The 26,235-nt window shown below is 42.8% G+C and overlaps 1 protein-coding gene across 1 annotated transcript in view; it reads right to left on the bottom strand.

Moving 5' to 3' along the window:
* Positions 1-16,678, bottom strand: part of myo10 (myosin X) — a 116,293-nt gene extending 99,615 nt beyond the window's left edge. The window contains 1 exon segment of the mRNA XM_036518817.1: positions 16,300-16,678. Within this exon segment, the coding sequence (XP_036374710.1) occupies positions 16,300-16,320 (21 nt within the window). The 5' untranslated portion in view covers positions 16,321-16,678.
* Between the last annotated feature and the right edge of the window lie 9,557 nt (positions 16,679-26,235).

Genomic DNA, 26,235 nt, shown 5'->3' with positions numbered 1-26,235 from the left:
ACGCCCATTGTATGAGAGCCTCCACACCTGCATGCGCAGGTAAACAAGAGGTGACCACTTCAATGTGGAACGGTTGCCTTAACGCCACTACCATCTCCCAGAGCACAAAGGTATCATAGCAGTTCCCTTTCAACAGCTATCTCACACCGCCACGACACCATACTGCCACCAGTTAATCATAATGATTGACTCAAACTGAATTTGCTATGAGTGTACAGATAATGGAGGACAGAACTGATTTACAGCTTTCTAAATGGCCCTGGACATGGGAACATGGGGAAGATGAAACACTAAATGCTGATATGCAACAGAATGTGTTACAATAGTCTTACTGTTAAAATTTGCTTTCCCAAAACCATTCTGCTATACTTAGCGAATAGACTTAGTTATGTCTACGCAGGCATTTTAAGACATCCAGCTCCATTTTAAATCTTCAGGAGCTGATGGGTGCATAAAGATAAATCCCTCGCAGATGACACTGGAGGATTGCGTCCCCTTGTTAGAAAATCAGCACCGCGTTCTGAGCCGGTCCCATCGGCCCTGAGGTTTCGTGGTCGGGATATATTTAGAGATTAAGCAGCACTGAAGAGAGGCCAACGCTAGCGAGACCACCTGTTTATTTTGGAACCCGGCAGCACAGAAACACACAACGAGTGAAGCCGGTGCTTTGAGGAACCCGCCCATGGGGTTCACGCGAGGCGAAAGCGCTTGCGGCCAAGAGCAGCGGGGGCATTAAGGAGCACAGTACACTCGCTTTCGTCCGGGAGTGCTCGGCACACTTCCTGTCTGTTTAGAGGTTGCAAAAACGCCCTCACCTCTGGGGTCGCTTCATACTAATTGCCACTCTCTGGAGGGAGGGATCGTCCTGACGCGTATCCAAGCATCAGCTGTCCGGTTGACCAAAGTGGCCTCTGCAAACCGCAGAAATGCACACAGAGATCGGCGATCACTGAGCTCTGAATGTGTGTACAAAACAAACAAGAACCAAACAGGCGCTGCTTAGAGGCTGAAACTATTTAGTTGGCCTCTCCACGCTCTAGTGGCAAAAAGTCATTACCGTAGGAGCTGATTAGTTTGTCAGTAGGTCAGTGAGTGATGGACACTTCCTTTGGTTGCTGCCAAAAGGCTTATTATTTCTGAACTTGTGATTTGCCATTTATTTTACTTCATGAATTCCATGGGTAAACCACCAAACTCATCCAGCAGAGTAGAGACAAACCTGAGGACGTCGTAAACAGATGTCATAGACATCAGTAAAATGACATCTTCAGAGTTTGGGTCCAACGGCTTTACACTAAACACCTGTCAACAGCATTGTCGGGGAGGGGCGGGCGAGCAAGAGAGGGCTCTTCCTCTTTGCACAGGGCCCTGCTGACAGCCTCATTGTGAAAGGAGCACGGGCAGCTCCTAAACTAAACAACGCTGGATGCAGCTGTTGATGAGCGCATCCTTGCCTTTTCATCACGCGGTCATTTAGCTTTAGCGGCCTCCGCATCCTGTCCGTGGTGCTTAACTGTTTGGCACTGGCAATATCTGTAAGGACTGCCTAAGTTCCCTGTAATACGAGTCCCAGCAGAAGCCCTAATTAATACAGTATCGACTGAGTCTCGTGACACCTGCAACACTCCAGGCATCAGAGGGTACATTCCTTCATTCTCATGGTAGTATTACATTGCTGGGAAAAAAAAAACAGGGTTAAATGGGTGATGTTGCGTTACTTGTTTCACTGGAGTGCAGCTGCAGAGTGTATCAGGGGAAGCTGGGGGAGAGGAGCTGGAACGTTCCGTTGTGGGAACGGATGGTGGAAGAAGGGAAACATAGGGAAATCAACGACTGGGGAATCACAGCAGCCGTTCCCGTCAAACCCGCTGTGCAAAACAAGGAGACAAGAATTTATCAAATCGCTCGCTCTCAAATGACATAACAAATCAAACCACCCGCATTTGTCGCTTGGGTTCCAGTGCGACTTGGTGTGAAGAACAGCGGTGATGGACCTGGGCTCAAAACCAGAAGGTTACAAGTCTGAACCCCACGCAGCTGTAGTTTGAGTTAGAAATCTAACATGAATTGTATCAGTAAATACCCCAGCTGTACAAACAGACAATGTCAAATGAAGGCTATGTGCACCTTGGGTAAAGGAAACTGTCCAGAAAACAATGAAAGCTGTAATGACCACCTAAAAGTTCAAGTCCAGACAGCGAGGACAGTAGTCTTACAAAAGAAGCTTCACAGTTTGCTGATTGCTGATGACATAACATGACAACTTTCTGTGATCACTGTAGTCTTTGATCATTGCACTTTGTGAATGTCATCTGATTAATTCTATCTGTCCCATGACGCAATGTTTTAATGCTGATAACCAGACAGAGAGAGCTGTCAGACCATGTCCGTGTCTGGACAGGCGTTACTGGCAAGCAGGGATGGGTAGCTGGTGGTCATTATCGCCTTGGCTAAGTGTTTGCTTTCACAGGCCCTGCCAGGAGTGTGCTCTCCGCACCTCTTTGCCATCAACGTCATGGCCCCTCAATCCCTCTCCCTCTGCGCTGTACGTGGGCATGTTTAATGTTTAATGAAAGCGGCCCGCCTTCCCGACAGTGTCTCACATTTCTCACCTCGGTCTCGCCTCGCCTCTGTGCCAACTCTCTGCTCACTTTCACCTGCGTGACAGAAAAGCCAGCAAGCATGCACCTCCGACTTGCACTGACAGGTGAACCACTCCCGTCGCCTAGAGTGAGCTCCGTCAGGACCGACCGGTCCCGGGGACGTCACGGCGCGCCCTTCCCGAAAATAACGTTATGACTAAAAGTCAGTTTAGCGTGGTGAGGTGCGGACCCCTCACCTCCTGGCAAGATGACTCATCCCCCCCCCCCCCCCAATTCCCTTCTGGTGACTTGATGCTGGCGGAGGGTTGACAGCAGGTAATCTGAGCTTCTCGTTCACCCCCTGCCAAATTCAGACCGCTTGAGAAACAAGCCTGCCTGTGCAGGTAGGAAGAAAGCACGCTTACTGAGGACTCGGCCTTCGCAATATAGAGTGTTTACAGTCAGCTCTAGCTCCCACCTCTCATTCTGTCACTTCTGCATGTGATTACTTTTCTGTGCCATTATGTCACTGTGTCAATCCCCTGCGTACTTGGTCCCATGAGAGCAAAGTATTCATAGAACCATTCATCCCCGTGTGTGTCTTTCTCTGTTTGCAATGCCCAACAATGCACCAGCATCATGGGATTGCATGTGCAAACTAGGTCAACATTTGCTTTTTATTGCCAGAGTGTTTGAGATGCAAAGGGGCAGGCGCACACCCTTAGAGGGCTCAGATGTGGTCTTTTATTGTCGGCAACAGAGAAGCTCATTTCGATTCAGTAGGTAGACCAATCGCTCAGACTGGATGCAGTAACAGTGTTTTGGCTCAACAAACGTAGTTTGCCCTCTGTTGAACAATGTCAAATAAATGTGCAGTTAGACAAACACGTTTCCTAATAAAGCAGGAAGGAAACAACCTCCATGATGGCCTTGCCAAATAGAAACACCCTCCCTGGGCTTGGTTTTCACAGAGACCAGCCCTAGATGCTTTTTAACAGTTTATCTCTCTCTCCCAGTGGTGTAGCCAGCCCCTGGACACGAAAGACAGACTGTGAGATTAAGGTGATAAAGTCAATGTGATGTGCTGCATTGGAAAATCTTACCAGAATCATGTATTTAAAGAGATTCTGCTGTCTGCTGCACACTTCAAAATGTCCAAAGTCCAATATCAGTGTAATGTCATGAGGCTGGTTTCCCCTTTTCTTCTCACCAGAAAAGTCTATTCTTTCTACAAAGAGACATGTCCTGGACAGATGGCTGACAGAAAAAAAGAGACCCACTGTTCTGTTTTTCAGATGGAAATATGATCAAACCTGGAATCAACATTAGTATCATTACCACACCACAAACCCCTCCAATGTCCACTAAAGTATAAAGTAACACTTTCAGAGCAACGATAATGAACCTCTCTGCTGAATGTAATTTCAGCAGGGGCAAGTGCAAATAAAATAAGGAGCAAACAACTTATCAACTTCCATGTTCTGCTGAATAAAACATCAGGATTCCCTTCCTGTGCTCCCAAAGAGGTTGAAAGAGCTCTTTCAAATATCTCTTTGAAACAAATATGGCTTTGAAGTAGGAAAACAACTACCAAAAAAAAACTCCAGGTTTACTTTTTGGTTTAGCCCTTTTGTATAATTACCACTGACTTGCCCATCCCTAGTTAGGTTACTATTATGGTTTTCAGTTGTACCAACTAGTCACATTGAAAAGGGGGTGCTTTCCAAGATTTTTTTTTGATTTGTTAACTAATAACTCTATTTGCCACAACTGTAGGCGGTAATTTCAGACCATACTTTTTCAGCATATTCCCTCGAGTCACACAAATTTGGTGGTGAAAAGGGATTGGGTTTCGTTCAAATGCAAAGGGCTTTTATTCATGGTCACATGCCAGCACCATGTTTCTGAGAGGCTTAGAGGGAATCAACAAAGGCGGCTTGTTGCACCTATTGAGTTCAGCTGAAGCCCCATCCCTAGTCTATGGTGATTCCAACACTATATTTTGGCAGCAAGTGAAGGGGGTAGTATCCTTCCCTCCTTCGCCGATTAATTTCTGGGGCTCCTGCAATATAAAGGCTTTACCACTAGATATTGAAAATTCCAGAAAGGTAGTCACACCCAGTTGAACATAGCCTGCTCAGGTTTTGCTGCATGAAAAACACGTGAAAACAATGAAACTGATGTTGATTCAGGGATAACTGCAATATTTTTAACATTTAAATGATATGGATCTTACTCCCTGAACAATGGAACATTAATACAGAAACATCCAACCAGTTCACGAGAAAAAAATAATTATTTACAGTTAATATAAAAGCAGTGGCAATCTTCCATGTTATAACTCAGTTTGACTGGAAGGAGGAAGACTAGGAGCGTAGCATTCGCATCTATCACCACATCAACCCAAAACATATATCCACTTGCTCTATAATTTCACTTTATTCAGCCACACCTTTTCATAATCTATTATTAAGTGTGTCTGGACGAGGAACTGTAACTATTACTGTATAGCAAATGTCACTTCCTTTAGCTCTTGGCTCTTGATCCTTGAATCAGTGGCTTCTAATCAAAGAAGTCAGTCAAATGTATAGGAAACAGGACGGGTTCATGCGTGCTGCAGCCCGATCTTTTTCTGCACATGCAAGAGGGAGGCCTCTAATGAATGGCCCTCTGTGCTTCCCACTGTTTGAGGCTACTGTCACACAGCTAAGCAGTAACAGATAGGACGGGCCATCTCAAGGGAGCATTCATGGCTTGTGCCAAGGAACCACAGACCACCCCCAACCCACCAACACCACTCCACACACACCGCGCGCGCACACACACACACACACACACACTCCTACAAGCACATGCGCCAAACCCGAAGGACAGTCAGTTTAGCCATGGTGCGATGCCACCCTCCGCCTGATGGGGCTTCTGCCAAGGGCATATGTGACCCACATCATGCCACCCCCCGAAAATGGGAACCGCCTCAAGTCAGGGCTTGGCTGCTGAGAAACGCCTCCCTCAGTTCCCTTATCGGTCTCATCTCCCTTCTTTAATGCATCTCTCCTTCCCCTTCCCCTTCCTCTTCCTCTACAGATCAGCGCCTGTCTATGTTTACACTTTTCCAAAAATGGCCAGTTACCAGGGGATTGAAGCCACATCCCAGTGCACTGCGACAAAGCTTTGCTTTTAGCACATCCTACATTAGGTTCTGTATATTTATTATAGATTTATATCTATCTCTGTGTACGCCTGCAGCTGTTTCTCTGTCTGTCAGCCTGCTGGCTGACAAGGAAGGCCCACAAATACATGCCTTCTTGAGGACAGCTCTCTTTGCTGAACATGGCGAGGATATCACAGGGTTAGACCACGCAGTTCCTGGAGACCACTCTCAACATATGCCAGCCCCAGTGATCTCAGTGTTTCCAGGCATTTCCACCTATTTCTTTTTCTCCTTTTCTTACAAGCAACACATAACAGCAACATGTGGTAAATTTGACAAAGTATAAAATAAACCTCAAGGGGTAAGAATTTATAACAATGCTGCTGGTGAAATAAACATCCGCTTAAAGTTTTCATATTTGACCTAAAAAGGTTTCTCTAAAACTGGCGAAAAAAAAACTCTAGGGAAACCCATTCTTGAGAAAAGACACAATAGATTAGGTCAAAGCTGGACAGAGCTTCAAAAAAAATCACAGGATGTGTTTATGTCAAGAGTATTCCACTTTTTAACCCAACCCTGTCCCCACCTGCATATCTGAAGACCCAACAGCTTTGCTGCTGCTGCCATTCTCTTTAAATTATCACCACACCTCAGAACAGGGTGGTGACTCCTTTCGATGTTTGAATAGGAAACTGGCCTTGCTGCCTATTACAGAACATTAGTCCCATCAGGATAGTGACGTCTGCAATTGTTCCCCATAAAATATCCTTCTACCAGCCCTTCGCTGAATACTCTGTGATATTATCTGAAATGAGTATGCATTCTGATACTATCCTTAGTGACACAGCTGTACAGCTAAGACCTCCACAAACTTGTACTAGGATGTCATTCCAGTGTTGTCGGTTGTTCCTTTACTGCTATAGTCTATTTTTAATTTTGTAGGGGAACATTAAAACATTTTCATATTCTTCATACAAATGATGCTTACACTGAAATCACAAATGTAGCTGGGACAAAGGATTGCCTGTCTCAAACACCTCAGCATTTGTTTGTTCAGTCAATATAACTGAAGCCAAGGGAGTTGGGTCCAATGTTATTTTTTAATTTAATTTAGTTACATTACAAATGTAAGGTTCACATTAATTATAAAAGTAGACATGTTCTTGGGAAACTCTCCTTAATTGTCAGTAAATGTCATTACACGGCCACATGGTGTAAGGAATGTTCTTGGCGGGAGCTGCTCAAATCAGCAGTTTTATAAACGTTTGAGAAGTGGAGGGGTTTCAAGTGTTCATAGGGATTTACAGTCTATGGCATATGTTTTTAAATAAAATAGCTGGGGAATAAAACGATGAAAAAAAAACTTTCACAAGGATCTGCTGACACTGTTACAGTCCCATGGAAATTACAGAGCAATGGAAAATGCCGTCAGATCAATGGAATGGTCTGCAGCCAAAGACAAGTATTCACCATCACTTGCCCCTGGGTTGAGTTTATATAAAGACACAACATGAATGCATTCATTCGCAACAATTTATTCCCACAACTGGAGAAGTAGAAAAAGTTCCCTTGTTTTTAATTTATTTTTTGTGGAAAGAAAACTCCTGAAGCTTCCGAAAGTCACAGAAGTTATAAATCAAGAATATGTCATTTTTGTTAGCCTCTCATAGATTTTGGGTTATTTTATAGATTTAGAGAATGACTACTCAGATGGGTTGAAAATTACTTTCTGTCACAGTTGAGACCTTTTTAACTGATATGTGGAGAGAAATAAAATATCTATTGCAGCAAAATCAGGATTACTCACAATATATATGAATTCATCAAATATCGATTAATTATCATTTTCCTAGTGCCCTAGCTATGAACCCTAACATGCAGCAAACATTGCTGAGAAAAAGCTGATTTCTAGCAACAGGTACTATTGTGACTGGCTGAAGCTAAAAAAGAATAGTTACCACCGTAAACACTTTGGCAGGAGTAAGAAATTCAATTCCATTACAAGCCCCCAGGGCTTTTTTTTCAAGCACTATGCTTAATGCTTTGAATTAAGATGCAACCATAATTATAGGATTGTACAGCACTGAGGCACTGGAACTTCTCAGGCAGTAAGACCGGACGGCCCCTTCATGACACAGAGCAATGACCTCTGAAAGGCAGCTGCCCCTGTGCACAGGCTGTTTGGATCAGAACGTGTGGCCTCTCCTTTGTTCTTGCTGCCGTCTGCTTGGGCCCGTTGAGAAGTCAATTCCTGCTTGCAAAGGGATGACGAAACTCCCCTCTCTCACCCCCCACCCCACCCCCCTCCTTTCCCCTGCTGCCCATTTTCGGTGGCTACCTGACCTACTTTTCGAATTGTGTTTGTTCTCCATGCCGGCTGCCCCGGACATGGAAGCCATGTTCTGCCCAGCTGTGGCAACACAGTGGGCAGGGTGGAGTGGGAGGTTGGGGGGGAGGGGGAGGGTGGTGTAGGACTGGAAGGGGGTGGGGGGGGGCAGGGGGACGGAGGTGGGCTAGTAGGCTGAAACATAAACACCAGCTTCCCTCTCTGTTTCTCCTCCAGGGCGAACAACAGACGCCGTTGTTGTGCAGGAGTCACTGTAAACAGAGCATCGAATTGTGACGGTCTCTCTGCGAGGCATTGTGATATGCTCCCAGGTCCGGTTTCCTCCCGCACACACTTCTGTTTGTCAGCTTTCTGTCAGCTCATAGCCTGTGGTCAAAGCTGCGGTTCACTCACCCAGGAAAATGTCCAACAACGTTAGCACGCAGACTGGTGCCATTTTCTGTTGATTGGCTTTCTGTCACTAGCGGCCTTATAATGAATATCCGTGACCCGAGTGGAAATAACTCATTCAATGACCCCAGGATAACACTAAACATTATATGAATATTATTTTTAACTTATTATTATTATTATTATTATTATTATTATTAGGATTATAAAAAAGCTTGTTAACACATGATCTTGGCAGCAGCTATAGTTTGTAAAATGCGCTATATTAAATACACTTTGTTGTTGTTGATGAAACTCCTGTCAGTATTTTAAAAGTCAAATTTTTGAAAAATTATGGAAAACAGCCCTCCAAACTGGAAAGACCAATGTCCAACATCAGCCCCTGGGTCACAAACATTAACCCTTAACTAGTACTTGGCCACTGGCCCTATTTAAATCAATCTGGACGGAGAGGTAGTCACATGCTGTCTGTCATATCATCTGATGTCACAATGTGCTTCTTTTAGAACTGAAACATCTCTGATTACATTGTTCCATGCTTTGCATAATTTCATTTATTTTAGTACGTTAAAACGATTCTATCTTTATTTGCCTGGCCAGTCACTCATATCATGTGTCATTACAATTCAATTTTCTTGATTCTGAAATACAAATAATGCAATTTTCTCCACACTGTACCCCCTAAAAGATATTTTGTTGTGGAAAAGCTGATGCAAAGATAATAATATCAACCTCCCTATCTTCCACAGACGGGTCCAATAGAAACACAAAGAGTTTGTGAAAACAGAAGAGTGCTCCATGCTGAGGAAGTACTCGGATGAATCGACACAGATAGTCCCGGTATTTACTTTCAGTAAACAGCATCTTCAGTCTCTTCACCCTTTAAACCTGTTTACCACTTGGACACTGTCTCTCATTGGCTTATTTGTATTTAATTTCCTTCTTTGGCAGAAACCCCTTATGTAGGCTTGGTGTCTGTCATGCCTTACATGCTACACACTGTCCATTTATACAGCTGGACACTTAGTGAAGTAATTCTGGTTAATCTCCTCATGGGTACAACAAAATGCACCACCTAGGACTCAATGAGCCACCTCCTGAGAGCAAGCCAAATTCCCCCACAGTAGGCTATCCAACCTCCAGAACAGGGGTAGACCATCCCCTGTGCCACGTTAAAGCAGCACAAAGCAACCAGGTGGAACATCTGTGAAACAAGGACTTTGGGAAAATGGCCCCTGTGGTCCCTCCAATGATGTCCCCATCATCATTCAGCTGGAGGCAGGATGTGCGGGCTTTTTGGGCCAGGCACAATCCCTCTACTCTCCAGGGCTGATCTTTCCTTGATTGCACACTGCAACTCTGCAAACTGCAACCGCTGTGCGGCTTAAATACGTCACACTTAAGTGCTACCTTCGCTTGGGGACTTTGTCATTTGATTCCAGACTTCTGTGCTCCACAAAGAATAAAATTCTTTTATCGCTACGCAGCTCCCAAACTCATTTCTTAGAAGTGGTCTTCTCTGAAGAGCCAGACCAACCAGGCTGCTGTTCCATCTGGGCTGCTAATACTTTTCATTGTACAACACATAATGCGCAATGGTATTGCATTTCTGTTTTCCTGGTTAAGTGGATCACATGCAAATACCAAACATACCAATCCGGTAGAACTGTTGTTTTCAGACAGAGAATTAATAACTACACGATTGTTAAGTTATTAACTGCTTGTTAACTGATCACTTACGGAACAAATAAAAGCAAACCACTTCTCTTAGTTTCGTCTGTTTTGCATTTCAAATGTCTCTCGGGAGTCAGTTCCCAGTTCAATATCCTGCATAATGTTCCACATTATGTGATTCATACACACAGCATCACTGCTTTACCACTGCAAAGTGACAATGCAAATCCAGCCCATAATGTGACTGTGATCGCAGGTAGCAACACTAGAGTGCTGCATTTGCTAGCACTCCCATTTACAGCCTGTATTTCACTCAGTTTCATTTACTCTGTTGCATTATTGATCAGCTTATTCATGGTAACTTTCAGCCTTAACAAAACTAGGATTAAACTATAGCCCGTCGGGCATTCCACTTATGGTTGCGTAGTGTGGCTGAGGGAAACGGCTTGAAAGCTTCACGCATGGGGGGTGCATAGTCTGTCGCTTCAATGTTTTGTTGAAGAGACATGTTCAATTGCCATTAATTATCTTAGTGAGGTCTCTGCCTGGACACACTGTTTTCAGTAACTTTAGTGTTCGCAAAGTACAACAGTAGCCATCGCTACTGAAAACCTCAGAGCAGACACCAGCATACTAACTACCCTGGTTTCACAGAGAAGACAATTCAAGGCCTTCACTGGCACAATCCTAGCAGACATGTGTATTGTCCAAATTGCTCTGGGTTTTTTTTAATGAATGTTCAACATCAAAAAGATTTTTAATGGGCACCTTTTAAATGACCCTCTAATGACAGCTGTTGAATCATTAAGCAGCTAAAAGGCTTTTAGTGGACGATGTCCAATGCCTCTTAGAGTAATGGGACAGTAAGAAAGGGAGGGGGACATTAGTGCAAATGGATATTCATTTTTGCCCCATCCAGCAGCAGGCCTTGGAGCTGTGTCTGTGTTTGTATGTGAGCACGTGTGTGTGTATGTGTGTGTATGTGTCTGTATGTGAGAGAGTGATAGAAAGAGGGAGCAAAGGTGTGTGAATATGCTTTTGTGCATGTGTGTGAGAGAGACAGCAAGTGCGTGAGTATATATGTGTATTTGTGTGGGAGAGACAGAGAGTGAGTGTATGTGTAGTGTGTGTGCTTCTGCGTGTGTAAGTGTGTGTGTGTGTGTGTGTCTTTGTGAGTGGCAGAGAGAGAGACAAAACGCATAGGTGTTAGAGAGAAAAAGACTGAAAGACGGTGAGCGTGTGTGAGTGTAGGTGCGCACACTTGCATCTGCATGTCCAGCAGAGCAAGCTTGCCCATGAGGATGCCATCCGTCACTGACACTGACAGTCACCCCCTTGTGAGCACTGACAGGATTCGCCCTCCAGAGCGTCCCTGCTGTCTGCAGCAGCTCACTATTGTCTGTAATGAGCGGACGTCACTTACACCTCCCTGAGGGCTGGGGGTTAGAGGTGATTAAGGAGACTACGCTGTCATTATGCCTCTTGGTGAATTTCATTTATTCTGCCCTCCAGGCATTTGTTTTGTGTTACAAGGAAACGGCCCCACCCACTCAGTTAAATACAACACTTAACTGCAACAGGCAGATCCACCACAAAACCCTTCAATTTCTGGTGCGCATACTAATCTCAAGCTGAACTTGTGTCCGTCTTGTGTGAGTCTAACACTGAACAGTGCGACACAGGCAGGCAACAGCAAACCCTTGTTTAAATACTAGGTCAACATCAAGCATGTTAACATGAATTACGCACATTGCGCTACATTCACATAGATAAATGCCGTTTTTTCCCAGTTCACATGACCATATGCTTTGACCCATTTAGGTCAGTGGTGAATTCAGTCTCGCACATGTGGAAATAAGTATCAGCATGCCGACAGTTGAAAATCTTGCAGAAAAGGTAAGGAATTTTGAGAGCAAAAGGACAGGAAGTGAGCGATTTAAATGCTGGAGGAAAAGACGGCGTTCCGAGCGGGCTTATTTCGAGGTTCCCTAGCAGGCGCCTGTAGTTCATTTACACCAGCGGTCACGTTCCTGAGGTTACGGGCCATGTTCACGTTAAAACCTGGATGAAGCATTTTTTGCTCTGCTCCAATTTACACCTTGCTGTGGCTATCAGTAACATGCCACAGCAAGGTGTAATTTTGTTTCCTCTACCATCCCACTCACTGTTCAGTAAGTACACCCTTCAGTTGTTACACAGCAGATGACACAGTCATGCTAACAGCCGAAACCAAATTTACCAAAATATGCACTGAGATTTTTCCTTTTTCCATATTTAGCACTTTTATCTCAAACTTAGTGTTGCAAGACATCGTTATATCACTGCTCCAAACTACCAGTTTTATTTTCGTCTTGGGAACAACGTGAGAAGCGTCATCAAAGAAAATGATGTTTGTCAGAGTAGGATTAACCTAAAAACATGAAGATAAGGCTCAAACAAGTTCAAACGCAGCATACAAGTTTTCAGGATTTTCAGTCTTAATTTAAAAGTACTGGCTGGTCTTAGAAGAGTGGGTGGGTAAATTACAGTATGTAAATGATAACAGGTTTATCAGCGCACTGAAGAAATGCAGAATGGAGTACCTTTATTCTGTCAGAGACTATGTCTATAGACTTTTCACTGAGGGGCACCCAACCCAAAATGCATTTCCTATTGCTCTGAGGTGTGAGCCTCTGCTTCTCTGAACTGGCTTTGCAAGGAATGAAATGAAACAAGGAATGAATAAAGGAGGAATATAGCAATACAAGAAATGAATAAAACTCACAGAGGATACTGTCCAATTCTTACAGGAAGAAAATAATTTGGCTTTGTTTTACCTTAAAAGGAATTATAGACTGTTAATTTGAAAAAAAAAAAAAATGAGAGCCTTACTTAATGAGCATTTGAACTGCCCTTAAAGTCTGCACAAATATGACATACAGCCCCGGAAATATAATTTTTTTAAGGAGTGCAATTCTCACATTTCACATCTCACACAGTAACACACATAACAATATCAGGAACTGATTAACCGCACAATGTAGTTTGCGTGCCTGTTTGAAGTACTATTTTTTCCAAAGCTCTGGAGTATTTTCTGCAGTGAAAGGCGTCTTCTGAATTTGTTCAGCATGCTTCTTCTCATTTCACAGAAACTGCATTTCACTGACGCTAGCATAGCCAAACAGTGCAATAAACAGGCCTCTGTTACTTTACGACAACCCAGCTCCTTTAACCTCGTTAAAAGCTTTAATCCAAACTGAATTTGAACCCCCGTCTTTTGTGGGGACTCAATGAATAAGATTATTAGGGTATTACGTTTTATGCCCCTAATGAGAAATGCAGCCATCACGCATTTCACACGGTTGTCAGACTGGCAGTGGCAGTGGTCTATGAGCGTAGCCGTCACTCGGGGGTTGCCAGATACACAAAAAGGCTGGCTCCATCAGTGAGCCAAAAATCCCCCGTTTTGGCATCTTTCCCTACATTCTGTAAAAAAGTTGCATGTATGTGTGTGACTGTGCGTGTATGTGTGTGTGTGTGTGTGTATATGCGTGCATACGTGTGTGTGTGTGTGTGTGTGGTGGGGTGGAGGGGGGTCAGTGTGAGTAACTAAGAATAGTGTTCTCATAAATCAGTTTTAGAATTGTGTTGGTTAAAGATATTTATTAAATTGACCAAAACAACTGAGGCTTTAAAATGCTAAATCACACTTTCCAAATGTTTTGGATGTTTTTGCATCATCCCCCAGTCTAAGTCCCTTCTCAATTCTATGATCCACCTCAATCAAACATTCTCCACAGCCTCCCATAATGGACTCCCATAATTTTCCCCACAAACAGGGGGTTTTCCCTCTGAATGGTAACACTGTGTGCACTTCGGTGCACACATTCAGACAGGGGAAACCACTCCACAACACTACAAAGTATCCCAAACAAAATGCAAACACTGCACTTTGGTAGCTGCAAGGATTCCTTCCACAAGTGTTTATTTCCTGCCATGAGCTTCGGCTATGAAGTAAATATTTGCAGCATGAGAGGACAATCCCCTAAAAACATGTTTGTTTTTTTCTTGAAAAAGTAGGTGGGGGAGTTACACAATAACAGACGCTACTGAAGACAATCCTGCAGACAGCCACAAAGGTAAGTGGAGGGCTTTTTCATGCAACAGTCTTGTTATGTATATTTTCTGTATTTGTATTATATAAATGCTACACAGATGCTGGCCACATGCACTGATCTGTAGCTCATCTGGAAGGCTAATCCTTTTCACTGAGCCAACTACATCAGGGTATCCAGGTACTAAAAATATCAGTGAATCTGTAGAGATCATTGAATGAGAAAAAAAAAAAAAAACTAGCAGAGTCTTGCCAAGTAGTGCAGTCAAGGTACAAGCTCTCCTGTGGGCGGGGATAAAAAGATGCCGTGCTATTTTGAAGAACCAATGAAAATCCACAGTGCTGCAATTTGAATAAATACAGCCCGTTCCGCAACAACCTGTGTAACCCTGCAGTATAAACACAAGGTAGGGAACTATCCATGCAGCAGCAAGAGGAATACGTCATATATGCCAATAATAAATGGCAATTATGTAATGCAATATAAGCAATGGATTCCAGGTAAATGATCCATTGCTTTCTGCAGTAATGGACTACCTTACCTAAGACTTACCACAGTCTTCTCTTGCAAACTCAATGTTTAAGTTCAAGACTGGATGCGACAGGGGTTTAAGACCATTGGTCTTTTAACTTCAAAACAACGTCTTAACATTTGTGAAGGAGAGTTCACTTCCTCATCAAGTGGCCTTTTCCTTAAAGACCAACTCATTGTTTTGAAAGAGAGATTAGCAGCAGAACCGAGGGAGGGGGGAGATATCTGAGACTATTGTTCGAGCCCTTGCAGTTTTGGCAGAGGGACTTGTCAGCTGTTCAGTTTTATAGCTTCTGGGTATTGTGAGAGGCATTTCAAGTTCCACTAGACTCCTACAGTTATTTGCAGCCAGTTATGAGAACTCTTTTCGCGTTTTCACTTCTGTGTAATAGTTATTTCACTAAACTGCCAGGGGGTATATGCATGTTTTTTTAATGATGGTTTTTCATCCACTCCCACGACAGACAGGTAAAATATAATGATTCTTTCGCAACGGCCTTTCTCATGGTATTTGTTGAGGCGGAGAGCTTCAACTGAGGTGCAGTTCAGGTGTGACGCATAAGTCTGCACTTTCTCGCCTGTCTGTTAGTAATATTGGTAGAATGACGACTGACGCATAGCCACCGCAGTTTCGAAAGTCAATGCCAGTCATAGTATCGGAAAAGGTGCGTTCGAGCCTTATGCACCAGATTCAAGTTCCTTAATGCATTGATGAGACGAGTCGCTACAAATGCTCTTCCAGGACCAGAAATATATCTTCTTTGCTCGAACCTACGAACGGTTTCACTGTACATCACTGCACACATTGCAGCAATTTCAGAAAACTAAAACAGGCAAATCGCAGATCTTACTGACGCTCCAGAAAGTCAAAACATTGTTAACTTTAGAGCTCCTTCCTCCAGCAGGATTTCGTCAAAGAGGAGACATGGTTACAAGATTTTGTTCAATGATGAAATAACTCGTATTATTCATTTTATTATTATTGTTGTTGTTTTGCTCTGATGTTATTTGTAAACAAGTGAAAAAAATCACACCTCGCGATGCACGTAAATGCAAATTGTTTCAAAAGTAGCCTATACATCTATGCCTCTATTAATAGCTCTTGAAGGAAACGTGGAAAAAAAACCTTTAACTCTAAGGAAATACCAAAACCCCAGAGTTCCACTGGGCAGTCTTCCAGAAGAGCCCGCACCGGTGTGTTTCACCGGCTCAACTCACTACAGATTCTGCTCTGATTCCAACTGCTTTACTTCCGTCTCATTCATCGATCATAATAAAGCACTAAATAAACAGAGGAACGATTCATAACAAACGCATAAAACAATACTGAACTAAAAGCATTGTTAAGACTGCGGACAAAGCACGTGTAAAACTGCACACTTAGAGCTAAATAAGTCTGTGCTGTTAACATTTATTTATTAGACAAATTAATTCGGACTAAAACGAAATTGCATTTCACTTTCATGTTAAGCAAAACAAGTTTAAAACACTTCTAAACACTGATAAATGGCGCACGTTTCGCTAACTCACCTCTGTAAAGAAATTATCCATGTTCCTTCCTTAATTAATCCAAAGGGATTACAGTATGTACGATTTCCAGCCGAACCATGTGTTAATGATATGCACAACTAAGGCATCGGTGAAGGGTTTTGATCAATTCTCAGTCCGTTTCAGATATTCCCGTTCCAGAATTCTTCGGGGATAGCAGGGAGAAAAAAAATCACACTTATCCACAGAACTGCCTTTGTTTCGTAGATTACTGAACTAAAAAAATACCATGTGACATTTCATTCATTCAGAGATAGGTATCCTTTTACGCAAATAGAAAAATACAACGTATGGCGCCGGAACACTTTAAACGGCGACCAGACGTGGTGCGCTAGGGCACTTTGTCTCTCTGTTCAATACACAGATGTAAATACTCGGATATTGTCAAGTAAGCAAACTGTGTAGGCTGAAGTTTCGTGTGACTTCAGTGTGTCCCGTAGCTCCACCCAGCACGCTTTGACTGTTAAAGTAATCCACTGGATAGCCTCGCTGACTCCGCCTGCTGTTTCAAACAAATGTTGAACATAGCCAGCGGTTGTAACAGTCTAGCGACGCAAGGCTTTTATTATACCTTATCTTAAAAGAATGATCGCAATAATTACTAAACAATACGCGTGTTAAATGCAAGACAGAAGTTGGTGCTCTAACTCATTGTCTTTGGTCATGCCGTAAGTTACAAAGGTACTGGTCCAGTGTGCTATAGGAAATAGAAAAAAAAATATTGAGTTTGAAAGTGGAGATGGACCCAGTGTCCCTCATCCTGGGCCTCCCAAGCAGATATGTAACATCAATAAGAGATTGTACTGTATTCTTACTTATGCTGCGAGGAAGAACATTTTATTGCAGTGGATTAATGAAAAAGCACCAACTGTTAAAGGCTGGCAGAGAGTGCTGTTTGATTTAGTGCCATTAGAGTACCTTATATGTATAATACATTCAAAAACAGACCAATTAAAAAAAAAAAAAATTTGGAACCCTATATGAACTATGTAGAGCCTGGTGTCTCTGCCATCATGCTGCAGGGATTTCCTTGAACGTTCTTATTGCACATTATCATTGTAACCTCTTGTGTTGTGTGTATGAATCTGAGCTGGTGTTGTGTGTTTTTTGGTTTGTTTGGTTGTTTTTATTGTTTAGTCTTTTGTACTTTTTTTCTGTGAATTTCATAATGTATCCATCTTCTACTTGTTGTAAAAGTGAAAACTAATTAATATATTGTAAAAAAAAAAATAATAAATAAAATAAAACAAAACCCCTCATCCTAGTCTAGCAACATATTACAATGAATTCCTGGATTCAATCACCATTGTCAAGCCATTTTAGGGGAAAAAGTTGTAAATTGTAATATGCCACATTATTCTGGGAAGTTTTTTATTCAGTGAACAACATTTAATCTTTGTATGACTTGATTATGTCATTCTATTGAATTAAAACAAGGACAGGCAATGTATGATGTATAATCACATCATTTCACATAAATAAAACATTTCACCCAAAAAAAAACAATACACATGTGGAGCACACATTCAACAGTATAGAAACTAACACTACAATTAACCATGCATGATTGTATATTGTTTATTCAGCTTTTAATAATAATAATAATAATAACTGTTAAACTCAATTTAACATAAGCCTGCACTTTGTGTATACTGAGGTAGTCTAAATCTGCTAGACTGTACACTAATGTTGTTAAAATAACAATACATTTAAATATAAATGGGGATTTCTTTCATCAAGACTATTTAGACAGCTAGTACAATTACATGCAGTGAACCAAACTCCAACTCTACCTTGCAAACAAGTCAAAATGAAAGTGCGTCCCAACTGCGTAACTCTAAACCATTCACTCTTTGATATGATTTTACAAGCAATAAATGCAAGGCAAGAGGAAAGGCCGAACTGTTTAGTTTCCTCCTGAATGCAAAACAAAAGAAAATACAAACGATGCTAAGCGCTTAAGGCTTAAGGCTCAATGTTGTTTTAATGCTGATAACCTGTGGGCAGTGAATGTTTGGAATCCGTGCAAGGTCAGCTTTAGCACAAGAAAAAACAAGCCCGCCATGTGGGTCAGAAGGACAATCGTGCAGTTGTGGCCTGTTTAGTCCAAAGACAGGGTCATGAAATCAGCGCCGCCCTTGCAACTTCAAGTTGTCGTCTATCAAATAAGGTTGGTTCGTCGGCCGTATCGAATGAACAATTTTCTATCCCGCTATAGAATTCTAAACGTGAACTTTACTATGTGTGTTCTCCACATAAAACACTGTTAATATGTAAAATGCATTGTTTTTTTTCTTTCGCATATAGCAATTACCATTGATTATTATTGTGTATTCATTCTCTGGTGTGGAACGTCTTGAAATGGGGAAAAAAATGTGTGTTTTATTGTGTATATGGATTTGGTAATATGAGAAAACAAGACAATTTGTTTCCTGTATTTTAAGACACAGGATAGAAATACTTATTTTATGAACTTTTTTGGTTAATTAAATCATTTCTGCAGTGCAGTTCTCCAGCATATGATTGCAGTTCTCACCATTGTTTATTGACCTACTGTATCAGTTGTAATCTGATGTAATGTACTGTTCTGAAGGGCTCTGTCACGGATGCTCTCAGGGGGATCATGAGCAAACAGGCAGAAAAATGGACCGTGGTGACCCCACTCATAGTCCATTCGTGAGCCTCAAGGCTACTGTAAGGTTGCAAACAAGCATTGTGCTACCCACGCCTGGGATCAGCTTCAGTATGTGGCAACCCCTTGTCACCATCACAGCTTTGTTATCCACATAAGAAGGTAAGACAGATTAACAATGAGAATGGGCCATCTAGGGTCATCATTTCACTTTGGGTCTGGAGTGCATCGAGCAATGTGCCGAGCCTGGTCTTGAACAAGCCCAGTCTTGACCCTCCTCTGTTAGCGGTCACTGTTGCTCTGACCTGACCATGGGCAGACGTGGCACTGTGGTGCCAGCTCAGTCACCCTGAATCGTTCAGGAAGTCAATCTGGCGTTTAGCCAGTGTATGATCAGCTTGCAAGTGGTGACAGATGCCATATGTCTCTTCCTGCTTACATGCATTTATGCTCAGTGCTATTTGTGAGAGAGGAGTGAATTGGGGATCAGGGTAGAATGCACTGGATCAGGCATGATTCTCTTTCCTGATGCTTTCAGTCTATTGAGAATAGATTAGAGTAGAATATGAAGAACACTTGCTCTGCCGTTTCCTTCTGCAGTAATGATACATCCTGAATACAGGCATGTTGTTTATTATTAACTATCAGTGAAGATACTTTATTCTGTTTTTGGACAAGACTTATTCCTTTCTTATATTGCACATGAAGCACTACAGGGTACATCTGCAAAGTTTGAAGAGGATTGCATTCAGTAGCTACTGAAGCATTGATTGTTATTACTGCATGAATACTACTTATATATTGTACAGGAAAATTTACATGCAGTAGCTTATACATTACATATGTGTATGTAGTAGGATATCTAACTAAAGTCATTCAGATTGAGTATTTCACACAAAGGCCCACAGCCCACTTGGATATCAAACCCGCAATCCTCTGGCCAGAGCCACAGCTTCCTAACCACAATGCCACACCACTATTCATTCACAAGAGCGAGGAGGGTGTCTCCTAAATAATGCAAGCAGCGCAAGCCAAGACAAAACCATAGGCAACAAAGGGAAGGTTTCAGTAACAAAGGCTAGATTTTTTTTTACAGGGGGAAATCAATTTAAATTTCTTTGACATGAGATCACATTTTACCGTGTTACCTCTGTCATATTTTAGCAGGTTTAGCTGTCCAAGAGAACCTATATACAGCTGTTTACATTGTATTACATTTGTTATAGCAGACACCACTATCCAGGGAAATATGAGTTGTTAGCATTCTCCACATTCCCATGTATGTGGTTAAATATTTACCGGGGCACTCTGGGATACCTGTCTTGTCCCAGGGTGCTGCAGCATGCCGTGTGTTCTTCCCCCCTTTCCGTGAGAGGTGCTACCTGGTCAGCGTTGTGCTCGCAACCTTTGACCCCTCCCTCATGCTGTCCCGGAGGCCAAACCCCGTGCATTCCTGTAACAATGGTCTTGGGGCTGCCTCCCAGTAGACCAAAGCATTTCAGAGTGGGAATGAGGACAAACTCCCTTTCACTTCCCTTTAAACGGCTCACTTCCATGTGGGAAAGGCACTCGGCGTCGCCCCTTTGGTCGTGAACGCACATCCTGCTTTTAGCTCTTGAATAAATAAATAAACAATAATCTGTTGCTTTGGATGTCCCCCTCCCCTCCCCTCCCGGGCCTCGCCCCATCGGCTTCCTTTTATCACAATGCATCCAATCTGCCGCATCAAGCAATCAATCGACCGCATTGGTTTTCCAAGTGAATTGGAAGGGAATCGGACTCCATAAAGCAGCGAAGAGCATCTGCGCACAGGGGTTTTTTGGCACCTGGCTGCAGAGAATAAATGAGGCTGATTTAGGAGTTTGTTCTGGATGAGGCTTACACCATAACTCCTGCATTTTTTCACATACTTTGTGGGTTTAATTCAAACAAAATCTGAATCAAGAACAGCTGTACAGGACTGGACTGCCCTGTTACTGAAATAAGTAATTAAGTGAGGAAGTTGCCCTTTCTCTCATCAGCAGGGTCACATTCTTATACATTAAGATCTCTACATTACTGCAGTCAGGGACAGCTGCCAGCCTGGACTACAGTTTTATACTTAGAATATCAGGCCACTGAGAAGGACCCCTTAAACCGCCTTCTCATTAAATTTCTAATATCAATGCACACTGATATTCCCTCAACTTAATTAGATATGCCATACCCTCTTTGGTTCAAATGAACTCCTCGAGCTGTAATTACATGCATTCCAGAATGGAAATTTAATATGGTCAACATCCGTGGTTAAGTCAATATCCGTGGCTGGGCTTGATTCCCACATCAGGCACTGCTGTTATTCTCTTGAGAACAGCACTTCACCTGAATTGCTTCAGTAAATACCCAGGTGTATAAAATAGCATACAAGAAAAAATAACAATCCTCAGTACGTATTCTTATTGGAAACCTACTGAAATGGAGTATGAAAGGTAATGTAATTGGTCGGTGCTGCGGACCAATGCGATAACTATTTTGTCCACCTCTCTCACGTGTCTTGTGGAGAGTGTATAGCGTGAGGGGGTATAGCTGTGCTTGTAAATGTTTGAAAATATGAAATAAAAACAGCAACCTGTCAGAACGGAGCCCTCGGGAGGTGGAGCCTCAGAGTCGGAGAAAGGATTCCAGACGGGGGCCCCCCCTAAATGTCAGTTGTCAGACTTCAACAGTAGAAAAGGAGCTCCCCTGGACGGGGCTGCACTAGCAGTCTGTAATACAATAATCCCCAGTCGGCCACCTCCTGTAGATTACCTCCAAAATCTGACAGGGCATATGGTGCAGTAGCCAACCATTTCTGTAGGGAGGCAGGGATAAAGATTCTAATAAAGAGCCAATGCATAGAAACTTCGGCACGATAGAGGCACGTGGAGTGCAAGGAATGAGTTCAAGTGCTTGACTTGAGCAGAAAATAAACAACATCTGGTCAACCTGGGACGAAGAGGGAGACGTGCTTAGCTACTTTAATACTACTGAAATATTTGGGTCAGTAAATATTACAGGATGTTCTTTTTAACTGTATACTGTGTATACCTTTGCCATGCCATTATGCATGCTAACAAATTTGAATTGAAACTAATGTGGTTATTTCAATTTAATTATGTTTGCAGCAAATGAAAAGCAATGCCCCACTTACTCCTATTGGCCAGGTGTATTAAAGAAAAGAAACAATACACCAAAACCATTTCGAAACAAGCAGTGGTTAAGTGCGTTTTACTGTTATATCGTACCAAGCTCCCGAGGAAGTGATTTAATATCTGTTTTCCTATATGTTCATAACAATGTGTAGTGGCCTTGGCTCCAGCACAATGCTGGAGCTTCAGTTTGGGAGATCAGTTCAGAGCTATTGTATTGAATATATGTATGATATATGATATGATACATGTGCTGTATTCTAGTAAAGATGAAAGAAAACACTTATTAATTGATACTTAATTCTCAAGGGCAGGAATTCCAGCAATGTTTATATACCTGGCATCTAAAACCTGGGCTTAATTGATCACGAACCAAATTTGCTTTGACGTTCTTGCTCTCCAATTAAAAGACTTGAAGTTGCAGCCCACTGTGATCCAATCTTCCCCCGTTCTGGAGAGCGTCCAAAATCTGTGGCAACAAACTTTCATTTGGCTGTGAATGCCTGTTTTTGTCCTTCACTGCCAGAAAATTGAGTCAGTCCAGCAGCTGCCAGTCTGTCAGAGCTGACGGGTATGAACACAGCCAGCTCCTGGTTTGGGTAAGGCCTGTTTGCTTTGGACCATCTCTCAGTAAGTGACTGATAAGCAGTAGAGAGCGCAACTGAACTTCCCGATAGAGCAGGGCAACTCAACACCAGTCCCTCATAGACACAGCCAACTCTCCTTACACCAGAAACACTCTCAGAACAAGGAGCAGAAACTGATTCAGCAAGAGCAACAATATGACATGGGTAAGGAGTACTGGGGACACTGCTGCTTGGACACTGCTGCTGTACCCTTGGGCAAGGTACTTAATCCACAATTGCCTCAGTAGACATCCAACTGTATAAACAGATAACATTGTAAAAAACTAACTGATGTATGTTGTTCTGGATAAGAGCGTCTGCTAAATGCCAGTAATGAAACGTATTGTAATGGCTTGATAAAACAGGTGCTTGAGCTGATTGCAGATGTGTAGCTCTGTGGTCCAGGTTCAACAGCCCTGTCATGGACTAGTAAAGGTGTAGTGTGATTTATATTTCCTCAGCATGGCTGACCCCTTCCTGAGGTGCCGGCGGGGGTGTGTGTGTGTGGGGGGTGGGGGGGGGGGGGGGGGGGGGGTCGCGGGGGCACGACAGTCTATTTTGTACAGAAGTCGGCAAACTGGGCCAAGTCTGCAGTCTCTTCGCAAACAGGAAGAGGAAAGCAAACATTTCCCTTGGTCCTTTGGGCTTCACCGAAGATTGAGGATAAGGACTGGCCTTTCCGCTCCCCGCATTTCTGAAGTCTGTATCCGTGATTGTTGTAAAGCCTCCTGAAAAAACTTCCTCCTCTCTGAGTCTCAGACAGTAAGAAGAAAGTTAGTCGGTCTATAATAAGAACAAATCGTGAAGACCCTCCCTACAGTTCCTGATTTGCTTTGTTGCCTTTTTTAGCGCGTTTACAGGAATTAGAAAGGATGTAATTAGCCGATGAAAAAAGATCCCTGCCTTATTAGCAATGAGAATATATAGGCCTGAAGTGAGCCGAAAGCATCTGGCCATCAACATGTTAGTGCTGACAGAATGCAGAATTTACAAACGTTATGAAACGCCTCATAAATGCTCAAACGGGATGGATCCAAGGCATTTTGTGTAATAACAAATTCTTAAATGTTACACAACAACGTAAAGAACGGGTAAAGAATAGCCACGGGGGGAGGACGATGTGGCAGATTTGACACAGGCAGTTGTGCGAAATACGATCTCCTTCCTGCCTGGCTGAGCTGAAATCGCCGCGGCAACATGACTGACAAGTCGGCTCCCCCGATGTGCTCTTTCTGCCCGACAGCCCGGTCTGTGATTAAGGCCGGTGCGGTCGTGGCGTGCAGGGGAGGGCAGGGGGAGGGGCGGGGCGCTGACATCATTGAGGCTGCAGCTCTGCGTGTGGGAGGGATCTGCGAAACGGACCACTAGGGTCCGTGTTTGTGGAAAGCCACCCACGGTCTCCCACGACCGCTGCAGATGCCAGGCTCCACAGCAGCCTGCTCAGGGTCATCCTCACCACCACCCGCCTGTGCTACAGAGCCGTGAGAGACCCGACGCACTGCAGCAGACAGCTACGTGCTAGAATAACCTGTACCCATACGCAGAGGAGCTGCCCAACACTTCTCTCATTAACAAGCCAAAAAGGAACCAAAGGGTAAAAGAAACCAACCATTCATTTTAAAAATTCAAACCAAAGACAAAGAAACCAGCCTACACCGACAGCAGGGACAAAAACAAGCCTTCCCTCCTGCTCTGCAGCCACACCTGTATTTAATCAGACTTCAATTAGTCAGGTGTGGCTTGTTACCCAATAGGCTGGCTCCTCAAACAAATCAAAACTGGTGCGCACAATCAACAAATTATTGACACCAATTGACAATGATTGACAATTAACATTTAATATCTAGATTCAAGTGAGAGGTGGTGAAGGCTCTCCTTCACACCATACACTTCAAATGCATACAAAAACTTGTATTTGTAGCACTACAAAACCCAGACGTTTGATGGTTTTGTTATGGTTGCTTTTTTTTCTCACCATTATACATAATGAGCTATACAGGTTATAGAGGAAGAGCTCTGGCCAGATCCTCATCAAAATGGGTCCTACATAACGAGTGATTGACGGTCTGATGCCTTCCTGTGAGGGTCTGATTTCTTATCCTCTGCAGGTAAAGGTGCTGCACAGGTCCAGTAATAGAGGAAGGAGACAAAGAAGAAGACAAACAAGAAAATGATTAAGATGAGGAGGAGAATGACATAAGTAAGAAGGGGAGGGGAAAGGAAAGGAGGAAGTTGAAAGAAGGTGTTCAAAAAGAGTCAAAAGCCTGAAACCCCAATGGTTTACATGGCTTTCTCCTTCTACCTCTAAACACAGCCATGTTACGTTTATACTCCATTGGAGGGATAAAAGAGATTGGCCCTCAGAGCTAAAAGCTATTTAATTATTTAGCTGAAATGCAGCTTCATAAACACCACTCTTTTACCCATTAGGTCGATCAAGAAAAGATTAGAGGGCACATTTCCTGGTATGCATGGTCCCAGATGGTGTGCTGTATGTCCATAAATCTAAACAGATGTTTCTTCTTTCCCAAGGCAAGTGCAGACCTTGACATGCAAAAGGTGTCAACAGCAATGTGTAAATCTGATATATTAATATTCTGTACAACTGAGGACAAATTGTTTTAAAGGGGAGTGAGCATCAATAGTGCAATTTCTTCCCGAGTAAAATGAGTATATGAGTAATATGACATGTTAAAATATGCCATCAAACTTCTAATATATAGTTTAATGCATGTTAACATATACTACAAATAATAATGATGAAAATAATATACAAGCGTAAAACCTACAACCAGTTTCACCTGTCATTTTTGCACATATTCTACAATAAAAATGGCTGTAAAATGGCATGTTGCAAACTATATTTTACAGAACCTATAAACAACTGAAGTACACATAAGTGATAGATTTTGTAGTATCTGCAATATATTTTCATGTACTAAATTCCTAAAGTGTGGTTTGATGTCATGTTTTACTGTATATTGATTGATATTACTGTTTTGGTAAGGAACAGCCCTCTTCACAGTCTGTATAAATCTCTAATAACATACACAAACACACACACATACACACAGTCAACTGCTACAAAGTCATCTGTTCTCTGTGTAACATATGCACGTGTACAAAATTACTGGCGCAGATTCTCCAGTCACATGCTATGCAAAGGGTAAAGGTGACTCATCAGTATAACAGACATTGACTCACGTATACGTGCATCCAGAGAGCAGCTTCCTTTCCGCTGGAGTGGTAGCTTGTGGCTTGCCATGAGATGCATAATGCATTACACACTGACAGACATTATCAGGGAAAGGAAAGACGTGGAAAAAAAGGGAAGCGGCAGGCCTGAGTGGCGTGCTGTGAGCAGAACTAGGCTGGGAAAGGTCACCGTGGCGATATATTCAGAATCAGCCAATCCATTCCAAGGAAATGCACCCAAAGATAAATTATATTCAACGCTTTGTGTGCGTGACTTGGTGCGTGTTAAAGCTGCGGT

The sequence above is a fragment of the Megalops cyprinoides genome, chromosome 24 (genome assembly GCF_013368585.1).
Source record: "Megalops cyprinoides isolate fMegCyp1 chromosome 24, fMegCyp1.pri, whole genome shotgun sequence".
In the NCBI taxonomy this organism is placed as follows: Eukaryota; Metazoa; Chordata; class Actinopteri; order Elopiformes; family Megalopidae; genus Megalops; species Megalops cyprinoides.
Note: the sequence above shows the minus strand (reverse complement) of the source record. Positions and strands in the feature narration are given on the sequence as shown.